We start from the raw sequence: 23,438 nt of genomic DNA, 5'->3' as shown, positions 1-23,438 counted from the left end.
TTCTGAAATATATATATTATCTTTTTTTCTGTTTTTTGATTTGTTGTTGCAACAGTCGCGCGCCACTCCGACTAACCGCAAGCGCCACAAGTGGCGCGCGCGCCGCCAGTTGAGAAGGCCTGGTCTAGGATGTAGGCCCCTGGAAGCTCTGGGCTTTAGGTATTTAATTATGGTCAATATGGGCCTCAAGAGAGTATAATTATTCAAAGAATGTTTCCATTTACTATTGTGCTGTGTATTGTGGGGGTTACCTATTCTGTGCAGTACACCTGTATAAATAAATTATTATAAAGATTTTTTGTTTAAAGTTAGGGGCATGTTTAGAGCAGTATTACGAAATCCTTAAGCCAGTAGTAATTGAAAATAATGTTGTGCCTTGAAATATGAAAATGCCTTTGTACACAACTTTCTACTACATGTATGGTATGTCAAATTGTAGTAAATGCATGTCTCCAGTTTCTTTTATGGTTTAAAACTAAGTAAATTGATTCCAGAATGTGCCATTCCACTTTTTCTTTGTTTTGTAGAATAAATACTATATTGCCATACTCTATTTGTTAGAGTTTTTATTATTATTATTTTGTGTTTGTTGTTGTTACAGTAATTGCAATCAACAGCAAACAGATGGGATGACTCCTGTAAAAAAATAAAAAGGCTGTTGTATTCATTCTAGGTCTATCAAAAGCATTTTTCAGACTCATGATCACCCAAGGGCAAGTCTAAGCTATTTTTTTGATGATCCGATGACCATTTCAAGCTGATAGCTCTGCTAGAGCTTGAATCATGAAATGGTATTTTACTGGAAATTTAGGTTTACAATTCTATTACACAATGCAATAATACTTGCTAATGTATGTGACATAGCCTGGACTTGCCCTTGTCTTGTAGCATGAACCACTTCAACAATGAAAATGATGACTTTTGAGAATATTTCTTTTTGTGTCCAGTATACAGATTAAAGGTTTCTCTGGAATGAAGTACATTGTTACACAGGTATTTGAACTGTTTAAATTCTGAGATTGAGATTCCTATAATCTCCATGTATCTACACACAATAAGACAAATGGATAGTCAGATATCATTATTTCACTTTTATTTCTGCACACATAAGCATGCCATTACATTTAGATAATTTATATGAATATGACCATGAAGCGTTAAGCTCAAACTTATATCATTTCTATCAATGTATGGTAACAAAAATAAACATTTGCTTCATTGACTACGTACATTAACTTGGCCAAACAGCATTCAGGATGATTGAATGGTCCGATTATGGAGAGAACAGAGTTGAAAAATGGGATTATTTATATGTGAAACGTGGTGAGATTGTATGGGGTAGAAACTAGACATAAGAGTGGAGAAAAGAAAATAAGATTATGGAAGAGGTGATTGGAAGAAAGTAGCGCAGAGATGGAGTGGGTGGATAGAAGAGATGAAGAAAGGAGAAAAAGAGGAAAGAGACAAGGAAAAGAAGAAGAAAAAATGGGGGGGGGGGGAATTGATCAAGACGGAAGTAGATATGGAAACGGGACAGAGAGTTGACATATGGAGCTCTAAACATGAGCCAATTCAAATGATAGAGAATGACTAGAATGGCCAACTGAGTTTTGCTTGGTTCTATTCTTCTGGCCAATTGCAACACATCACTGATTCCACAGCACCTTATAATAACAGCTTGATTTCAGTTCTTTGTAACATGATTTCAATCAAATGATTAATGTCCTATATTCATCTACCTGCATCTTCACAAAGTCAAATAAAACATTTAATATGAGATAAAAGCACCAAATCTTTGCCTGACAATTGTAAATCTAAAACAAACTTACACAATGAACACCATGACACAATTTACATACCCTAAACTGTACATAGCTTTTCATAATATTTCCTCACAAAATACAAATTATAGCTCAAAACTAAACTTATTACATGATGGCTAACATATATGATTTTTGTTATAAATCTGAAACTAATTACTATGAGTCTTGAATATCATTCATTGAAAACAATTTCTTTACATGAAATAAACTAAATCACATGCTCACTTATCATCATCTTCACAGAGTTGTTTATGATCAATGTCTAACAGCTCAAGTAAGCAACAATCAACACCTACATGATAAGCACCAATTCAAAGCAAATATACAAGTTTTTAAAAGAGCTTCAAGGTGTTTGTTACACCTGTCATTAAATGCCATATAATCTTTCAATCACAAACTACATTCTTTATTTAAATAACAAAGAAGGAACAAAACAAAAAGGAATTTTGAAGTTATTTCACTCCTCTTATTCACATATGTATGATGCAAAGTCACTGTCACCATCCTGCCTAAGATTTGATACCATTCTCGTTTACACTATCAGCAATATACATTCCACAAAATATCATAAATATAGCTTACAAGTAGATGAGACTTAATTCCCTCTTTAGCAAGTCTCACAAATTAGTCCTCTTACTTCTATAAAAATTTCAGTAATTATTTACAATCGCATCATAAAAACTTTATTACACAACTCACTACAAGATAAAAATGAATGTTAATCAAGAATTTACCCATACAGACACAGGGTGGTAAATTACTTGTATAACCTTGCTATGTATATGGCAAGATAACATGAGGAAAACAAAGTGTGCTTCACATGTCTGTATCTTATAACACACACATTACTGAGTATGTATGTGTAGGGTCCAATTTTGTGCAATGCTTTGTAACATCACGGCCTTTTGCATTTATTTTCAGATTTAAGTTCTGCCTTAATACCGTTGTGGTCGTCTTTGTTTTTTTAGGCCAGTTTAGCACACCGTGTCTGTATGGGCTTCAGAGTGTATGTATACAGGGAATGCAAGGTGCAGGAGAGATCTAAACAAATCTTTGATCAATTACAAGAGCAGCACAATTCTTACTGGATTTAAAATGATGATTCTTACAAAGTAGGAAAGGAATACTGTACTAAAGATAAATCAACTGCATGACATGACTACTGGCTGTATGATATGTTAAGCATAATACTTGTAGAAAACCATTGCATAACTATTAAACTACAGGTGTACATGGATTTAGGTTGATCTCAATTGTCATTTTCAAAAATTAATAAAGAAGACCCAAAGAGAAACAAAACAATGACTGATACTCTTCATTTCTCAACCTAATTGATATTTGTCATTGTTTTTAACTATGAAGATGTTGTTGAAAACACCTCATTTGTCACATATCCTCTGACAAACGATTAGACTAATGAATATTCATGTAAAGCACTCACAAGATGAAGCTCCTGGTGCTTCCAATATTATCCTGGTTGTAGCCTAGTGGCTAATCATGGAGCCTGAAAAGAGACAAGCTCTGACACCTTATAGTCCCAGACACGTTGGAGTCCCATAATGCTGTACAATATGAAGCCTGGAATGGGGTCGGGCTATAGCCTGAAAACAGGCATCCCTGAATTATAAAAAGGTTGAGCATACCAGGTATCCATTTACACCTACATGTAGGTGGACAGAGGCAAAGGGTTTCTAGTCCTTTATATAACAAAATAAGGGCAAAGGAGTATTGTGACATTTGATATTTTCCCACACATACAAATGGCTACGTAGCAATTTTTACCGCATTCTTTCCCAACAAAATGTAATTTGTCCATGCACTGAAGAGGCTTACAAGAAGTTGAAATTGCGCTACATTCATGATGATAATGAGTCAGAAAAAAAGAAAAGAAAAGGGTATTATACGTATGAAATGATGAGAGTGGGTTGTATTTAGCCTCGTACCTTGACTAATAACGTTGAAGCCAGGCAAAGAATAGAATCATCAAGACATTGATTGAAAGTCAATTACCGGTAATTGAAGCACTAAACCACCTCCTTTTGTATATACCCATCTTAGAGATTACCTTGTCAGTCCTCACAAGGTATATGTATAACTGGAAATGGAAGTTAGCAACAAAATCAACAACATAATACATCAATTTTACAGCAAAATCAGAGTTAATTAAACAATATCTGAAGTAAATATTTAAGTACACATGTAAATATTTAAGTACACATGTATGTGGCAATTGTATAACATCCCCTATGCTAGTGGCAAGAAATGTCTTGAAAGTTCGTAAGTATTGACCAAGAGAGTAACATAACTGCTTGAATGATAACGAACAATTCATAATTCATGATTGTTAACATAATATTTTCATTATATATTTACACATACATGTATATATATTCTTCATCCTTTCCTAATGAAAGGTTTATTCACAATTATATCTCTGTTAAACATTTCAAAGCAATAAATCGTGTTTTTAAATGTATGAGACAATATATTGTCCATCTTTTAAAACCATTCACTTCACTAAGTACTGACAAAATCTACTTTATATGAGAAGAAATTTAAAGTAACACAACACCTCATATCGTAAGGATGCTACCCTATTACTTGGTTTATTCAGTTTTGTTATTTACTCCTTTATTCAGATTTGATTGCAATATGTACATTTTATCCATGTGAATGAATATTAAAGAAACAAAAAACAGAGTCTCAAGAAATGAAAACATTAGAACAGACTCGCATCAGGTAATTTTACCATTCAAGCATTTTGCACCAAGAAAATCATATGATATAACATTTGGTAATACCATGAAGTAAATTATCTTCTCAGTTTGTTTATTGTAATCCACATGCATTTACATGTTACAATCACCTAATAAATCAGGCCTAAGAGACGCGACTTTATACATGTTCTTGGAAAAACTAACAGTTTTCCGATCTGTCACATATTTGAATAATTTATTTGAAAAATGGAATAAATGAGAGAAAAACAAATAGAAGCTTGCACACTTTAGTGCATGCATACCATGACATGGTTGCCATGGTTATATATCAATTGATATAACTGATTTGGTATATAGCAGTCATAAGCTGACCATTTCCAACCTGAGCTGATGTAGTACAATAGTTGCTCTCCTTCAAACCTCACACTGAACAAACCTCTTCTCTTCCATCTCTCTATGTAATATCTTCTATTGGAACCTGCATCCACACGTTCTAGAAGGTAAAAATAAATGAAAAGGATTTCCTTAAAGACATATGATCAGTAGTTTCCACTTGCAGTATTTCACAATTTGCCGACACTAAGGACTTGGTGGATATACCATTGATAGGTGTACAAGTCTCGCACACAGCAAATTGGATGCCCCACTGAGAAATAACCAGGTCTATCAGAGAGTCTTCGGTGAGGATGACTTTCCCTAAATCTGGTTGGTTGTAAAAGTGAATACAATGCTTCCTGTGATTGATAATATCTGTTACTGGGTGAATAGCCCATTGGTGCCAAATCCCCCGTGAGAAACCATACTTGTATGTCTTTAATGCTTGTCAATGATAGTTGAAAGGTCACTACAGATAGAATCTGAATGCATCTTTGAGATGGCAATTTACTCTGATTCTTTCAATATAATATTTATGTGAGAATAATTTCCGTTTAGACTCCTTTTGTAAATGTGTCATCATAGCAAAAACACACAATTAGTGCAGGGGCCACCTTATCATTCAGACACCTAATAAAAATAGAGCACGATGAATGATGTAACCTTACCTCTCTAGTATGGCATGTCCATCTGAGTATGGATTCATCATCACCATAGTAACCAGCACAGCTTACAACACATGGCTCGTTATCTTCCAAACTGATTGTGAAATATTAAGAAATAAATGAAAAGAATGAATGTACACAATCTAGTCTATTGGTTTCTGGATGCATTCACAGGTAACTCTTACTTCTACGATACATCAAGAAACATATAGAAAGATTAAAATGCGAAAGACAGAAAGGCTTGGAGAAAGGCTATATTAAGAGAAATGAAATGTCCAATCAGACGCTACTAAAGAGGATGATGGACAAGAGTAATTATATTTTAATATATTTCTTAAGTTGGATATAAAAACATTGTTTAGTCAAGATCTTGGTGCTAGTGGATATGTTTATTGACTATGAATGAACTGTTCTATACTACTAATTTATGCAAAGGCATTTGAATGCATGCCTAGAATCATCAGTATCACACACTATACTAGAGAGAGGGTGGGGGAGGGGGAGTGAGAGAGAGAGAGAGGGGGGGGGGGGGGGTGCGTGGTGAGAAAGAGGAAGAGAGAAAGAAATAGCAAGGGAAATAAAGAGAAACATATGTATCCGTACTAACCCAGTAAGAACAAGTATTCTGACTTGATGTTCAGATATTTTCCTCTTAGCTTCACATCTGAGTTCACATTGCTGATAGACTTCAATCTCAGAAGGGTCAAAGGTCGTTCCTTGAGGGGTCAGCGTTGAGTACCGAGATTTCTCATCTCCCGTGTCTACCAAAGATTCACCAGATGGTACCGATCCATTGGCTACCTCAAGCAGAGAATCTAACGTTGTATCATCAGCAATGAAGAGAGACCCTCTTCTAGTCTCCTCTCGTAGCTCTCTGCTGTAGCGGTATTTCTTGTGTTTCTTTGTTGATGAGCGATGAGTGAGTTTACCCAGTACAGATTGTACTCTGTCTTTAGATTTATGATGAGAGCTGGTGCGACTGGTCGGTGAGGTCTGCTCCTCTCCTGATTTCTCACTTGAAGTTGATTTACTTCTGGGATGAAGGAGTTTCTTGAGATTGCGTGGACTGTCCAGCCTCTTACGAGAATTCTTTGGTCTACGGCTCTTGATGGAAAAGTCTATCCTGCTGTGTTTATCACTGTTCATAGTGCCATTCTTTAGGCTGGTCTCAAAGACCGATGGATCGTACTCCTGTGCACCATCTTCATCTCTTCCAACTACTACAAACTCCTCAAGAGTCTTAGACTTCCTCATCTTCGACTCGGCAGTCTCTATCTCAGGCAACATCAACTCAGCTTTTCGGTTATTCTGACTTCCTTCCCGGTCTTCTTTCTTCATCTCTTCACCTTTCTTCTCAAAGTCTTCTTCATCTTCTTCATCCCCGGTCTTGAGCCCTTCTTTGCTTCCGCCCATCCCGCTATCAACAATGTTCTCTTGAGAGCTTCTCTCAGCTTCAGAAGTCTTCTCATCATCTGAAGCGGTTGCTATGGCATCATCACTCTGGTAGGACACACCCTCATCCTCTCCATTAGATTTGATATCAAGCTCATCTTCAGATCTATAGAAATAAATCGAATCCATACAATTCTTGACTTTCATAAGCTACAAGTACATGTATCTCATCCTTATATATTCAGTTCAAGTAACTGCATCATTTCAAAAGTAGCCACTGCACAGCTATTTCTAATTTACAGATATAAAATGTGGTATTCAAATATCTGAAATAACGTATCATTAGAATATCATCTTATTTATGCTCAAGATATTGAATTTTGTTGGATTTTTTTAAAGCGATGAATGAGTACAAGTAAGACTGGGATTAAAAATATATGTATTACACTACATACACCAAAACAGATGCACAACTCTCTAATACCCCTAGATGTTTGCGTATCATTAAGTTGTATGAAATTCTACTATCCAAACATTTAAACAATGATCATCTTTAGCCTACAACTAAGCAAATCAGTGAAAAAAGGGGTGTAAGCTTTATGTATAATAATTCTTATTCAAGGCCTATCTAATCAGGTTTGCTAAGATTACTTGATAAAGCAGATGGTTAATGTATATTTACCTGGTAGCAGAATGAAGGTTTGAACACTCTACATCAATCACGTCATATATGGTAAGATGACCATCGGCTGTACCTATCCATAGAGTGTTGTTATATGGCATGACCGCTGTAATCCGAGACATCACAGTCTCATCACTGGGAACCTGAGCAGAAAAAACAGGTAAAGTCTTCAAAAGGAAGCAAACTATCTCCATATCTTTTATATTTAAACATATGAAAGTAAATGGGTAGACATTTGCACCCATACCAACATTTCACATGAACAAGACTTTAATATATGGTGAAATTCATATAGCAGGACAGTTGAAGATGATTAATAACACGATACGACCAGGGGAGTGTTTCACAAAGACTAAGACCAACTTTAAGTTGGACTTAACTACAGCAGGCCATTCATGCCACTGGTTGCTCTCACCATTTACTGGCATTGGTGTCTCTCAAGGGATGTACAAATTGTGGTCACGAATCTACATATTTTGATAATTCATTATTAAAGGAAAAAATATCATCTAAAGATCATATTGGTGAGAGCAAACAGTGGCATGAACAGTCTGCTATAGTTAAGTCCAACTTAAAGTCCAACTTAAAGTCAATCTTAGTCTTTGTGAAACACTCCCCAGAGTGATTACAATCTAAGAATAGAGTGCATGTTCTTACCTTGTAGATGGGTAGTTGATCAGATGATGTATCATACATCAACAGACAGGAGAGTGAATGAATGTCCCATAAAGCTATGAATGATGATCCACGCATACTGATCCAAACTCCTCTATCACTCAACTCCATGTTCTGAATGTGATTGTTACGGTTCTTAGACATCTCAAAGCCATCTAGTACATTCAGAGAGCTACAGGATACAAGTCAAAGAGAACAAGATTTATGCTGCAAATCAATTGAATTAAATTTCTCACAACAAAAAAATTGGAAATGTCTTGCTATGAAAATGGTTGTCATTGCTATTTACAAACTTCCTAAAACCACAGGGCTACCAGCAACCAATCTGGTTTGTACCCAAGACCTCATCTTAGAACCACAGGGCTATGGCATTTATTGTTCGAAAGATTTTATTGAGAATATTCCATAATCGCAGTCCTAAAACTAAATTGAGAAGACTAACAAAAAAGAAATGTATATGATTTGACAGAGGGACATATGTATGACTACAAAGAAAATATAACAACTATCAATCATTGAACATGCTAGTAAACATAATTCAGAATTAATGAAAAAGTAAAAAGTTAGTATTGAACAAAAAGGATGTTAAGAACTCTTACGTGTTGAGGATATTGACTGAGTTGCCTGAAGCACACCAGATCTGCTTGAGGTCTGGTATGAGTTGAATACATCGAACAGGAGACGCTCCAATAGCATGGTAGAACACTTCAGGTGGATGAGACACTATGATACCCTGTAAACATACAACATATACAGCTCTAGGTCATAACAAACCAATGAGATATGTCCCACATTGAAACAAATATTCACATCATTTGAATATCAAATAACAAAGTCTACTAGGTTTACATGGTACTGTAGTTCATAACACATTCTAAATATGTCCGTCTCATGGCATTTTTTCATCACACTGAAGGTTCCCTTTCCACAAGTTATGTTTGCTTGTTTATGATACCCTCACCCCATCCCCAACACAGACAAACAAGCATCACATAGATGATATCACCCCAAACAAACAAACAGTTATCTAAGACAGTTGTCCAAGTGGTGCGGCAGTCAATTGTCCAAATATGCTATTTTAGCGCTTAGAGATTTTTGTGTTAAGGGCTTTATAAGCACCGGTTTTATTATCATTATTATTATTAGTAAGTCAATTAAGTGTTTTATGTTCACTAATAGACTATCAGCTGCATGTATTTTTATCAGTTACCTCCATGACCGCCAATGTCCCATCAGCTAGCCCCACATATACATTCCTTGTGCTGTCTTCATGGGTTACGCAGAGCGGTGTGTCACGCAATCTCTCGCACCAAAGCTCTTGCCTGAAAGAAGAAAACATCGAACATGGTATTAATCTGAATGGTTGTCATGAGGTACCAAGTGTCTTACTGTGTCTATACATTGAAAGGATGCTGGAACCATGATAGGGTACCGACTGACTTACTGTGTCTTTAAATTGAAGAGATATATGAACCATAATAGGGTACCGACTGACTGTGTCTACATGTACATTGAAGAGATAGAGGAACCATGATAGGGTACCTAGTGACTTACTGTGTCTTCACATTAAAGAGATATTGGAACCATAATAGGGTACCGACTGACTGTGTCTACATGTACATTGAAGAGATATAAGAACCACAATAAGGTACCAAGTGACCTACTCTGTCTTTACATTGAAGAGACATAAGAACCACAATAAGGTACCAAGTGACTTACTCTGTCTTTACATTGAAGAGACATAAGAACCACAACAGGGTACCGAGTGACTTACTGTGTCTTTAAATTGAAGAGATATAAGAACCCTGATAGGGTACCGAGTGACTTACTGTGTCTTTACATTGAAGAGATATAAGAACCCTGATAGGGTACCGAGTGACTTACTGTGTCTTTACATTGAAGAGATAGAAGATCCATGATAGGGTACCAAGTGACTTACTGTGTCTTTACATTGAAGAGATACAGGAACCATGATAGGGTACCGAGTGACTCACTGTGTCTTTACATTGAAGAGACATAAGAACCCTGATAGGGTACCGAGTGACTTACTGTGTCTTTACAATGAAGAGATATAAGAACCACAATAGGGTACCGAGGGACTTACTGTGTCTTTACATTGAAGAGATACAGGAACCATGATAGGGTACCGAGTGACTTACTGTGTCTTTACATTGAAGAGATACAGGAACCCTGATAGGGTACCGAGTGACTTACTGTGTCTTTACATTGAAGAGGTACAGGAACCATGATAAGGTACCGAGAAGCACGCAGTCTGGTCCTGCCATTGACATACAGATCACCCTGCTGTCAAGCTGTCATACAGAAAGAAGAAATTCAATATGAATTCATGGTTGAGATATTGGTTGAACACTAATACCCTTTTCACATCTACCAAATATTGCTTAACCCCGGGAAATAGGTGGGGCTAAGGGGGCTCTTAGCCCCACCTATTCCTTCCTTAGCCCCACCAATTACCCGGGGTAATTTTAGCCGGCTTTCTGTTCACATTACGTTTTGCCAAAGTGGGCTAACCCCACAAATAGTACGGGACTATCTGGCCCTGCAAAATAGCAGGGTTAGCCGGGCAATTGCGGGGTTAGCCGGGCAATTGTGGTGCTAAGCTGCGTAGTGTGAATCCGAACCGGGCTAAGGAGAAGCGGGGCTAAGCAACAGCCAATCACAGACAGCGTGGTCGTGTGGTCGTGAATTTGCATTTATCGCGCGCTATGCATGCAGTTCACGTTACGCATGCATGCAGTTCACGTTACGCATGCATGCTCTCTGTATTGACGTTTAGTCTTTTACGAGGCAGAGGTCATTATGAAAAAATCTTTATATTCATATTGAATTTAGCGCGCGGGTTTTTCCCCTTCATTTAGTCGAAAGGCGCATGCGCGGTAGCAAAAGCATTAATATTCATGAGCTATCGAATAGTCCGGGGCTAAGGCGAACGTAGTGTGAATCGCGTGAAATTTCTTAACCCCGGCTAAGCACATAGTCCGGGGTTAAGAAAATAGATGTGAACAGCAAAAAAAATAGTATGGGGTTAAGGATAGTATGGGGTTAAGGATAGTCCGGGGTTAAGAAAAATAGATGTGAAAAGGGTATAAGCAACATATTATTTAAATACCTCAATAGACACACTGAATATTCTAAGTACAACCGGTGTCCCGCTTCACAAAAAACTTGTCATCAGTGACAAATGACAGTCTTTTGTTATAAGCAATGAAATCCTTGCTTCTGATTGGTTATCAGCAGATTTGTCACTGATTTTTGTCATCTGTCATTGAAAAAAGGCTTCGTGAAACAGGTCCCTGCTTTACATTTAAGGTGAAAAGAGAATAAACCAGGAACCCTGTGAAAGAAGCCAGGGAAGTCCGATAAAAATGACTATAATTAATCTAGTCAAATCAAAATAATTTAGTGGGGAAAAAAATTACACTGGGTATGCAGCTATAACAACTGATGGATATCTTCTTAATACAACGTATTTATGGAGTTTTTAATCTGAAGGAAGACAACATCTTTATGTGCTAATGAATTAATCAATGACAAATTACATCTCCATGGTAAATTAGAGGGAAGCAAAGAATTTTCCCTTTGAAGCAAGATGACCGGTTAATACAAGATATAACCTACCCTGGCACCAATGTTCTGTTTAGAGCACTGCTTTACATCAACCCGACTGATCCAGCCTTGTCTGATATCACCCCGACATACCAACAAACCTCCTGTAAGAAACAAGACATGAATATCCATGTTACCTTCAAACATTGAACACAACCTTATCTCAAGTTTACCTCTCACTCCAAACAAAGCACTCTATTAAAGGTAATACAAAGTTTTGGGAAATTTCAAAAAATGGGTGGATAGTGATTCTTTACAATTTTGATATATTTGGATACCCTTGTGGATGTATTAAGGGCACTAAAAAAATTATCCCCTAAAACACTTACGCTTTTGAGAAAAATTAAAAATATTAAACTTTACCGGTGCTCCCGGTAAATTTTGATAAATTTCAGATAGCGCCTACGGCCGTACAATGGTAGCTGAGACCATGAAAATCACAGAATATGTAGTTCTGATATATAATTTACAAACGGGAATAGCAAATCGGTCAATCTTAGTCAAGAAACATTGTTTTATAGCTTAATTGATATCTTGACCTTGAGAGGGAGCTATACAACATAAAGAGTTTATTATTTACAATTTCATAACTTTAGACTCGATTTCAACCGCGACAATGATCACTGAATATTGTAGGATCACATATGCTTCCAATATGTTCATTTGAACCAAATTCATGACCCCAGACCAAAACTTTGTATTACCTTTAACACCTCACATACTGAATGTTTTACATGTATGCCTAATCAGTAGATAGGTGATATGTTGCTCAGAACTACCTCAGAATGTCAAACACATGAAATATGTATGATGAGATGATATGTTATATTCATGATATACTGTGCTACACTCCATCTCCTTTGAATAAGGACAATAACATCAAGAATGTTTCCAGAATAAATCAATCAAAACACTCCAACAACTTTCAAAACATGAACCCAAATATAAATTCTTAATCAAGGGAGAATATGTTACATGATTTTGATGAAAGGGGAATGGAGATCTCACACCAATATGACCACACTGATATTCTAATTCATATAAATGATTAAAGTAAAAGGAAATTTAAGTGAATATGTTTTATTCACAATTGCAATTTGTATTGACAATGTATTTTAATCTTTGTATGACATGTATAATTCAGTCTTTGTACTGCGAAACATGTTTGAATAAACCTTTATTGAATTGAATTGACTGAATGGTTGATTACCTTGTGCATATTCTACAGCACAGTCCATCTTAAGATCATGATCAGACACCTCTCCATAGGAAGATTCTTCAGTCCCACTAGGAGGTCCTGCTGTGATGGTCTGCACGCTGCTACTTGTTAGACCTTCTTGCTTCTCAAACTCCTTTCTTGCTCTCTCCTGTTCCTCATATACCTTCTGTAGGTTGTTCATGTAGTGTGCCTGTCTCTCTTCAATCCAGCTCCAGGACTGGAACTCCTTCATGTTATCCTTCACAGTCTACAACAGACAAATAACTTATCTTGGTAATTACATTGAAATGACTATGAAATGACACCAAATCAAGTGTTACTACAAGGAGGTGAAACCTCCCTCCCTCCCCCCCCCCCCAAGAAACATTTTACAGGGATGCCAGTTAGAATTGATCAGAGGACCTGAAAATCACCTAGAATGAGCTATTTTGTACACAAAAAAGCCTAAACTATGGTCTGAAAATAACTCGCCAGGGCCTGAATTCAGGCTATTGACTGAAAACTGGCATCCCTGATTTTACCAAAATATCATATCTCCATAGCACAATTCAGCTGGAAAAGGAGCTGTCAGAGAGTCACATAGTTCAAATGATTCAAATGATTTTATTTCTCATGCCGCAAAATACAATGAATAATTATATTACAAAAATATGCAATAAAACAACAAATATAATAGAAAAAGCACCAGAAAAGAGGAACTACAACTAGAAGCACATCAATTTTCAGGAAATTATTAGTTTGAACTCACAAGTGAAAGAGAAACACTCTATAGTAGGACACAAACGTTTCTACTCATACTGCTAACCATTTCAATGGTGGTACTACCATTGATATACAATGCACTATACCTGAACCAAGTTCTCTATGTTGTAGCTGAGTTTACAGAGTTGTTTGGTATCTTTGAGTAGAGCAAGTATGTCCTTCCTACTAAGTAGAGCTTCTTCATGATACTGTAGTAAAGCCATGGAGAACTGGAAGAGAACGTAGAGACCGTCCAGGAGGAAGCAATCCCAGATCCTCAGCAACGTCTACGGACCAACAAACAATCAAACAACATGATGGTACAATACATACATCCAATACAACACTCCAACTATAACAATCCCGATATGACCTAGCAAGCAAGAGACAGATGTAAAATGACCATGGTGCAAGACCTGGAAGCTCGGACATTCCCCTCCCCCTTGAAGTTAGACCTGGAAGCTTGGCAGCTGGAGATGGCTTTTTTCCAAAAGCTTTGCTATTCAGGGTATTCAAGGTATTCAATACATGAGCTAGCTCTAAAATATCAGCAAAAAAATAAATTAAAAAAAACAAACAAGTGAAACTTAATTAACAGGACTGAAACAGAAAGTGAATAAAAAGATGATGGAAAACCATCACATTATCTTCTGGTCATGATCTTGCTTTAAGAGCAATTGTCATTCTTGAAACTAATTTTTAGGAGTAGACTTTCATATACGGGATCCCTCCTTTCTGCCTATCCCAAATGCTCTCATAAATTGCCATTGTTATTTGTTATCACTATCTTGTTTTTGTTATTATTCCATTCCATTGTATTTGTATGTTTAAAACGTTTTTATGAAGAGTGTTGAATAAACTTTGAATTGAACTTACATTAAATGGGACAACCTCGAAGTAGATAGCAAGAAACCAATTGAGAGTGAATGAGCACATCTCCACTCCAACATCATCAAGATGGGCATGTAACCGAGGTAACCGACACTGAAGGATTTCTTTCAAGACGTACTGATCAGCTTGAGCTCCAATCAGACTAGCATCAAAGTAGTTGTGTGGGAAGTAGTACTCTACAACTGCAACCAGACACCTACATTACAAGAGGAGAACAAATATACACTTTCACCTACTGCCAACAGGAAGCCGGTGTGGTTTTGTATTTCAAAGCATTTTGGGGCATAGAGCAATTCATTAGTTAACAGGTAAATACTGCCAAAAAATTAAAAAACCCAAATATAAAACAAATCTGCAAAGAGTTAGGTGTAGCTTTTGTGTATACTTTTGACTTATTTTCATTTTCACTTTTTAATACCTGGCATCAGAAAGAAAGCCATTAATCATGTCAGGGAATTTCATATTAGTCACTACAATTGTAACACTAGCTTTACACTTTTAATCAATAAAATAACTTGGGATAGGGTCTGTGGGAAAAGTGATTTACACCAATATCTAATCATACTCCACTAGTTAAGAAGTTGTAGGGGAGGGAGCTTGAACATTGTCCACATGCCTGAACTCATATGCCTTGGCTAGTCAAGGTGAAGGTCAATGAACTTGATATATATAATCAGTCAAACCTGCTTTAGTGACCACCTGTCTACAAAGACCACATTTTTTGTTTCCCTTGAAACTGGTTCATCATTGAAACATTTACTATAGGCACCTGTACATAAGGACCACCTGAATATAAAGACCACTAATCTTGTTTCCCTTTAGTGGTCTTTATAGACAGGTTTGACTGTATATGAATATACTAACCAGAAAGCTGTCTCAATGTCCATGAAGAGAAGACTCATTCCTGCAATGAAGTTCATTCCCTGGCAGTAGCCAATCTCAGGATTATGAACGCAGAATGCTTCCAGGAGCTGTCTCAACTGAGAAATCTAAACAAAACCAGAAAATCATATGACAAATAGCCTTTATTCTTCATCCATAGCATATCTTTCAAAACAAATCACTGGCAAAAATCTTCTTTAATGAACTGAATTGTCTGTGGTTGTACACAATACAGATAAATACATCTTCAATATATTAATGAGGATGACAAACGATTATTCTTACATTAGGCGGTGTCACACAGAAAAATCCTGACCCATCTTGAATAAACCAGATTTTAGAAATCTATTTTTGTCATTTACGTCGGTGACAGACAGGCTACGAATAAACCGGATAACTAAAATCCGGATTTTTGATGGGCCATTGTGCAGGCGCCGTTTAGGTAGATAAGCATTGTGACATCACACGTTTAATTAAAAGTAATGCTCAATTAACGCGTCTCATTAAATGCGCGCTAATATAATTATACGCAGGTTATGATAGCGCGTTGAAAAAACATATGCCAGCCAATCATTAAGTCAAACATTGACCTTACACTGACCTTCAAGGGGATTATTTTAACATTGGTGTCAGACAGAAAAATCCCTTTAAAAATCCCTTCAAAAATCCTTTTAAGGGAGAATTATCTTGCTTCGTTAGAGGATTTTTGAAGGGATAATTGATGACAGACAGCCAATTAAGAGGATAACTAAAATCTGGATAACTAAAATTCATATTTTTTGGCCTCTGTGTGACACCATCTATGGAATATTGATGTTTACTCCACTTAATAGCAACTAGTGTGTATTATGTAAGATTGCTAACTTACCCCTTTCGAATGTTCATTATTGAAGTGTGTATTATGGGGGATTGTTAAAGAGAAGGTTGAGTACTGGTAAAAAAAAGAAAATTATTTCTCACAGAATCAAACGAAACTTACACTGAATGTTCAAGATTACAAATAAATGACATGTGCCAAACAATTTTGGAAGAAAATGTATACTGGCTGAGTAATGAGCATAGAAAGACAAGGAATCAAGGTAGTACCAACCCCGACACCATTCGTGTTGTCCCATACATAGCTTTCTGTGTATGTGCTTGTTACTTTACCAAGACTCGGTCAAATTTATTATGATTTTGATGACATCAGAACCTTGCAGTGCACACCAATACTTACATGCTACATGATCAACTGTTTCTGATCCTTTCCACACCTTTTCTTTCACAATGCAATCGCATTACCAGTACTAAAGTTTATCTTTAACTTACCCCTTTCGAATATTCATTTTTTTAAATATTGAAGTGTGTATTATGGGGGGTTGTTAACTTACCCCTTTTAAATGTTCATTATTGAAGTGTGTATTATGAGGGATTGTAACTTACCCCTTTTGAATGTTCATTATTGAAGTGTGAATTATGAGGGATTGTTAACTTACCCCTTTTGAATGTTCATTATTGAAGTGTGTATTATGAGGGATTGTTAACTTACCCCTTTTGAATGTTCATTATTGAAGTGTGTATTATGAGGGATTGTTCTAAGCAGATCCAAGTTGATTTGACGACGATATGTTTCTACAGCTGGAGATGTATCACATAGATCACACAGTGACTGGAAGTAGTTCTCTCCCTGAAACAAAGCATTAGAAACAAATAACAGCAATGTGGTAAAACTTATGTCAGACCAGATTGTGAGTGTGCAGTAGGCTTACCTAACTTTCGTTGATTGTTATGTCTAAATCCATCATGTCAACATTTCACTAAAATATCCCAAACAGACTTAAAATATAAATGTGAACTAGAAATACCTTGCCCTCTGTTACTGGCCGCTATTGACGATAAACTGCATCCACACTCATAATGATTGAAAAGAAAATCAAACTACAACTTCTTAAACTTGCTTCTGTCAACCATAAGCTCCATGCATACTTCACTACAATGCTCTAAATCAGATTTACATTTGAGTGTGAAGTAGGCTCACCTTACCTTATTTGATTGATTGAATCTATTGATAATAAGTTGTGTGTACAATGCATCACAAATTTTAGATCATGCCTTTGTGACAGTTTGAGAGGGAAGAAGATTTACCTTGACGTTACTTACAGGCATTACGGTATTCATAATACTACAACATCCAAATCAATAGACAATTTTGAGTGTGAAGTACGGTAGGCATATCTGACCTTATGTGATTAATTGATTTTCTATTTATGATATATTGTGTGTACAATGCATTGCAATGTTTAAATCAAATGATAATTTGAGTGTGAAGTAGGCTTACCTTGCCCTCTTTGATGGTTTTGACTCTATCCATGATAAGCTGCGTCCAAACTTCACTCCGATACTCAGGGGGAACTCCTCCATACACCAAGTTATGCATCTCACTCTGAAAACACATCATGATTACCTCATCATTAATAATAATGAAAAGACAATTAAATCTGTTTAAAATACTGATCACAGTGAGGAGAATGAAAATATTGACTCATGATAATATTTTGCTCGTTTTTTTTTTGCACTTTGAAATCAAACCTGCAATTCTCTTACCGTTCTGTCGGGGTGGGATGATTCTCTACGTAAACCAATCATTGCCTGTTTTGTCTGACTCATATCATAGAGGACAGATTTGTCATCCAAAGGAAATGTTTGAGTGCCCCATGAATAATGTTTGTAATTGATATAGTGACCATATCTACTGAACTGGAGAGAAAAAAATGCATAAAATGCATATAATATGAGTCTATCTTGAAACAAAATCACAATCGTGTTTTATTAGGATATGCCTATTATCGGCAATCACTTTTATAGCAATCATTGAAATTAAATGCTATTAGAAAGTAACATGTATTTGTTAGTGCATCTCTGCAATCAATTCTATCATATGATTTTGACAGATACCCATTCTATAATTGTAACCTTGTCATTCAATGCATATACACATACTTAAGATTGTCACATTGCACAAACAGCTTGAATGAAACCTACCTGATGATCCTGAAAGTTGTGCTCATGTTTCTGTATGTACGCCTCCCAGGATTTCCGATGCTCTGATTCTTTCTGTAAATGGGAATAATAGGATCAATTAGACAGTTTTAGGCTTCATAATCATGTACAAGTCAGTGTTCACTCTAGGTTACTTTAGGTTCAGCAACGAAACACAGTGGAGACATCTTACTGTGTTTCATAAGTGCTATCCATCGCAGGGCCAATGAAACAGGTTGAGGCTTCAGGCTTATGAATGTCATGAAGGGGACCCTGACAAATAGGCGGAGGGTTCAAGTCCTTACATAATAATAACTTCCTTTGGCAAGCAATTCACTTACATATACTGACAAAGGCAGAGTATGTGAGTACCTGGTTGGGAAAGTTCATTGAGTGTTTGACAGTGACAAAGGGCATCAACTTTGAGAGTGCTTTAGCTCTAGAAAATCCCAAAGTGCTTGGAAAAACTCAAAAAGAAGGCTGGTAAAACCAAGAACTTCTCTTTGACAACAGGTAATCCATAACAAAACAATGAGAATAATGTACACCTAGTTTCTTATTACTGTATCAGACCAGGGGGTTGTTTCACAAAGACGAAGATCTACTTTAAGTTGGACTTAACTATGGCAGGCTGTTCAAGCGATCATTTGCTTTCACCGTTTACTAGCATTGGTCTGTCAAGAGACAAATCATGGTCACAAAACTACAGAATTAATTTTTTTTTAAATTCTTCATTGAAGGAAAAAATATTATATAAGGATCATTATTGAGAGACCAATGGTGGGAGCGACCAGTGGCATGAATGGCCTGCTATAGGTAAGTCCAACATAAAGTTGATCTTAGTCTTTGTGAAACAACCCCCAGTTCATCAAAACCATGGTGATAATAATGTTTTAACATATATAGAATATATAAAAGCACCATGAATGTTATGAATACATACCCTTGAGTATCCCTGGATATGTCTATCAAGAAGATGACAAACTTGATGGAATAAGAGTGGTTGATTGTTGTGATATTGCTGGAATCCATACTGATCTGTAATCCCTTCAGCCATTGCTACCCTGTAATATAACCATAAAACATGTGTCTTATGAGTGGTTCAATCAGAGATACAAAGGTCATTTGGCATGTTTCTACAAAACTTCAAATGCTCTTACTTTCAAGACTTTTCTAGTTAAAGGTATAGACCAATTCTGGTCATGCGATTGCATTGTGAAAGAAACCTTGTGGAATCGATGAGAAAAGGTTGATCATCTAGCATATAAGTATTTGTGTGTACTGCAAGGTTCTGGAATCATCAAAATGATACGAAATTTGGCCCAGTCTTGGTAAAGTTACAAGCACTGTACACAGAAAGATGTATATGGTACTACAGGATATCTATCTAGACCGGATAGCTATGATAATTTACCAAATATATTAATTAGTATCATCACGTTTAGTCGAAACATATTCTTTCACATGATTGGTAATAAGAGCTTCATTTTTGAGAGGGGGTCATTTCCAAAACTGGTGTATACCTTTAATACATGCTTCTGTAAAAATACAACATAATCACAATATAATGCCAATGCAAACAGTATAGCATACATAATGGATGTTATGATGATCAAGGATAAAGATTTTAAACATTTAAATTCCTCTCAAAAATCAATTATTAAAACCATCTTTGTCCTTGTCCAAGGATTGCAACACTAATAAAAATAGTGAAAAGAAAACCAATCTCCTTTATTCATTATCAATCTGTCAGATTGAATAAAATCACCTTGGATCTGGGAGTGTAACATCTTTTATTTATCTGTCAGACTCACTAAACTCACCTTGGATCTAGGAGCGTAACATCTTTTTGTCTTGCACTATCATACATCTCTAAGAATCTCTTGTATTTCTGGGGGGAAAGAGAAAGAATATGGTATGGATTTTTAAAATGTTTTGCTCAGTGCAATTGTTTTGATATGAAAAGTATAAGCGATAAATGAGTGATGTCTTGATTACTAGCATTGGCTATGGATCCACAGGAAAAGGATTTCCTTCCTTTTATAAAACCAATTCATAATATGATTTCTTTGATATGAATCAAAAGTATACCAGTACATTTGTATTGGACACAAGAACACCCTGACACAAACAGGGTATCATATTGAAAGTCTTTTATGATAGATAAATAAAGGCAGAGAGTTAGACTATCAACTACTACAAATACCAAATCTCTTTTTCCATATTTTTATGTAGATTATACCATGCAAGTTTCACTCAAAGTAATGACTTTAGGCACTGCATGTATGGTGCAGCTTTTAGCTGGGTATATCATGAATAATTTGAAAACAAATTCTTCAAGTTACTTTCATGCAATTATTTTATTGTCATGTTAATGTCATGGAACTTTTATTTACATACAGAGAGATTGGAATGTTGAAGAAGTCTTCGCAATATGACCTTAGAGAGACTTACTGAATCGGACCAGTCTAGCTTCATGGGAATGTTAAGAGAGACTTACTGAATCGGACCAGTCTAGTTTCATGGGAATGTTAAGAGAGACTTACTGCATCAGACCAGTCTAGCTTCATGGGAATGTTGTCCTTATGGTCCAGAGATGTGACCTCTACATGACAGGTCATAAGGTGAATGAACTCTCGCTTACATTTAGACAGCTCTGCATCCATGTGAGTTATTCTTCTAAAAAGTCAAAAATAAAATAATTGTTAAACATCACAATTTTAAAGATCATATTCTTATACATAAAGTGTATTAGAAAAAGAAAAGTTAAAAAATTAAAGAATAAAAAAGAAAAAAGCAAACAAAATGAAAGTGAATGAAAATGAAGTGTCTTTACTCCAAATATCTATTATATTTTCCTTTTACTTAATGTGTGTATTGTAGTTAATTTATTGCTTTCTTCCTACTTTTCATATGTTATTCCACAGTGATTTGCATTTTTTATGATACTTGATACTGGAAACTCACTGCATAAACATGTACTGTAGGAATAATCGAGCAAGGTGCTATACAGAGATTCAACCATAATAGAATACAGAACAAATAGAATAGACTAGACTAGACTCACCTCTGCATGCCCTCCATCTTAGCTCTCGCTCTACATTTGAGTCCAGCTTGTTTGCGCACCTCTGAGTTGAGAAAGACATTCTGTTCTTGGTACATCTTGAGTGTATCTTGTAGATCAAGTACATTCCTTCTCGCCGTCTTCAAATCCTCTTCATTCAATAGGTCCCTAAAATCAATAAAATAAATCTCAACATCATTGAGTCCTTTCATGCCCAATATTGGGAATTAATAAACACTACATTTATTTATATTTTAATTATTTATTTCTGATATTTATACAGGGTGGCGCATATCACCAATTTGGTGGTCTTCCATGAGGCCCTGTTTGGTATAAATAAAACAAAATAACAGCAGCAACTACATGGTTGCCAATATCTCTTCACCCACACCCCCTTCCCTGAGCGTTGAGTGAGGTCTGCTACAATGCTAGAAGGTTCTACTAAAACATAACTAAAAAGGCGGCAGATTGATGTAGTCTTTGATCTAATCTCACCAAGAGCTTTGTACATGTTATACTCTTGTATTTATTCCAATGTTAACATGTTGAGTGCTGAACCTGGTTAGATGCTGTCCTTGTTCTAACATAGATACCAATACTGGTGGTGTTCAAAAATCATCAAGTAATAATCTTATACAATATATACCTAGTCAAATGCATTATTTATTCAATATCACAATTATTAGTTTTATACCTGATAAAATGCTGTACCTGTTATTATCCAGAACACATTTATGAACTGATCATGTTCTAACATTAAACTTATACAAATGATTTATTACTATGATAACAGTGATATATTATTTACCTGCTAAGATGTTGTACTTGTTCTAATTGGCCAAGCTTATCATCTAATCTCATGATATCCTGCTCTCTCTTCTTCAACATCTGTTGATACGTTGTCTCTCGGTTCATTGCACTTTTCAACTTCCTCTGGTTTTCTCTGGAAGAGGACAAATCCATTATCTCATTTTATATTTTTATTTGTGTTTAATACAAAATGCTAATAAAAAGACTGAATAAAAAATTATGAAACATATATCATCCACATGATACAGTCCAACCTGCCTTAGTGACCACCTGTCTACAATGACCACATTTTCTGTTTCCCTTGAAAATGGTTTCTCATTGAAACATGTACTAAAGAAACCTGTCTTCAAAGGCTACTTTTTGTGTTTCCCTTGGGCTGTCGCTATAGACAGGTTTGACTGTATCATGTTTAAAATGCTGATGTGGTTTATCAAATAGGCCCTCCAAGCAATATCAACAAATAACAACAAAACGTATTTTTACAGTAGAGAACAAGGGAAGATAAATAAAACTAATAAAGGATTGTTGAATGGCAACTGAGCACAACAATGTTCCTGTGGATGTTTACTGAGCTATGTGTTATTTATTTTTAAAATGTGAAGTGTTTTAAACTTTACATCATTATTTAACAACACTGCTGCAGTTTACTACATCATATGCAAATGAGGCTTAAGGTATTGAAACATTGAATAAAGCCACAAACTATATCCAGCGACAAGGTTTAATGATATGCATCAAAAACTACTTCAGGAAAGGGTAATAAAAGTTAAAGATAGAGGATGGAAAAGTGGAGACTCAGAATTAGAAGGACACAGGAAAGAAGGTATAGAAGGAGGATGAGGATGAGAGAGGATGAT

At 36.0% G+C, this 23,438-nt stretch overlaps 1 protein-coding gene across 4 annotated transcripts in view; it reads right to left on the bottom strand.

Moving 5' to 3' along the window:
* Positions 1-1,076: 1,076 nt before the first annotated feature.
* The window catches only part of LOC100889912 (TBC1 domain family member 2B-like), a 67,983-nt gene continuing 45,621 nt past the window's right edge, over positions 1,077-23,438 (bottom strand). For all 4 annotated transcript variants that reach the window (XM_030997874.1, XM_030997876.1, XM_030997875.1 and 1 more), the window contains exons 9-29: positions 22,580-22,714; positions 21,775-21,939; positions 21,254-21,386; positions 20,531-20,598; positions 19,651-19,771; positions 18,711-18,782; positions 18,007-18,111; positions 17,218-17,355; positions 15,672-15,796; positions 14,793-15,003; positions 14,024-14,203; positions 13,167-13,422; positions 11,969-12,060; positions 10,544-10,641; positions 9,540-9,651; positions 8,929-9,062; positions 8,312-8,501; positions 7,655-7,797; positions 6,188-7,138; positions 5,584-5,674; positions 1,077-5,033 (exon numbers count right to left, since the gene is read on the bottom strand). In XM_030997874.1, coding sequence (XP_030853734.1) covers positions 4,995-5,033; positions 5,584-5,674; positions 6,188-7,138; positions 7,655-7,797; positions 8,312-8,501; positions 8,929-9,062; positions 9,540-9,651; positions 10,544-10,641; positions 11,969-12,060; positions 13,167-13,422; positions 14,024-14,203; positions 14,793-15,003; positions 15,672-15,796; positions 17,218-17,355; positions 18,007-18,111; positions 18,711-18,782; positions 19,651-19,771; positions 20,531-20,598; positions 21,254-21,386; positions 21,775-21,939; positions 22,580-22,714 — 3,559 coding nt within the window. In that variant the 3' untranslated portion in view covers positions 1,077-4,994. The remainder of the gene's footprint in view (positions 5,034-5,583; positions 5,675-6,187; positions 7,139-7,654; positions 7,798-8,311; positions 8,502-8,928; positions 9,063-9,539; positions 9,652-10,543; positions 10,642-11,968; positions 12,061-13,166; positions 13,423-14,023; positions 14,204-14,792; positions 15,004-15,671; positions 15,797-17,217; positions 17,356-18,006; positions 18,112-18,710; positions 18,783-19,650; positions 19,772-20,530; positions 20,599-21,253; positions 21,387-21,774; positions 21,940-22,579; positions 22,715-23,438) is intronic.

This window comes from Strongylocentrotus purpuratus, unplaced genomic scaffold (genome assembly GCF_000002235.5).
Source record: "Strongylocentrotus purpuratus isolate Spur 01 unplaced genomic scaffold, Spur_5.0 spur5_scaffold_4, whole genome shotgun sequence".
NCBI classification, from domain to species: domain Eukaryota; kingdom Metazoa; phylum Echinodermata; class Echinoidea; order Camarodonta; family Strongylocentrotidae; genus Strongylocentrotus; species Strongylocentrotus purpuratus.
This window is presented reverse-complemented; position numbering and strand designations above follow the sequence as displayed.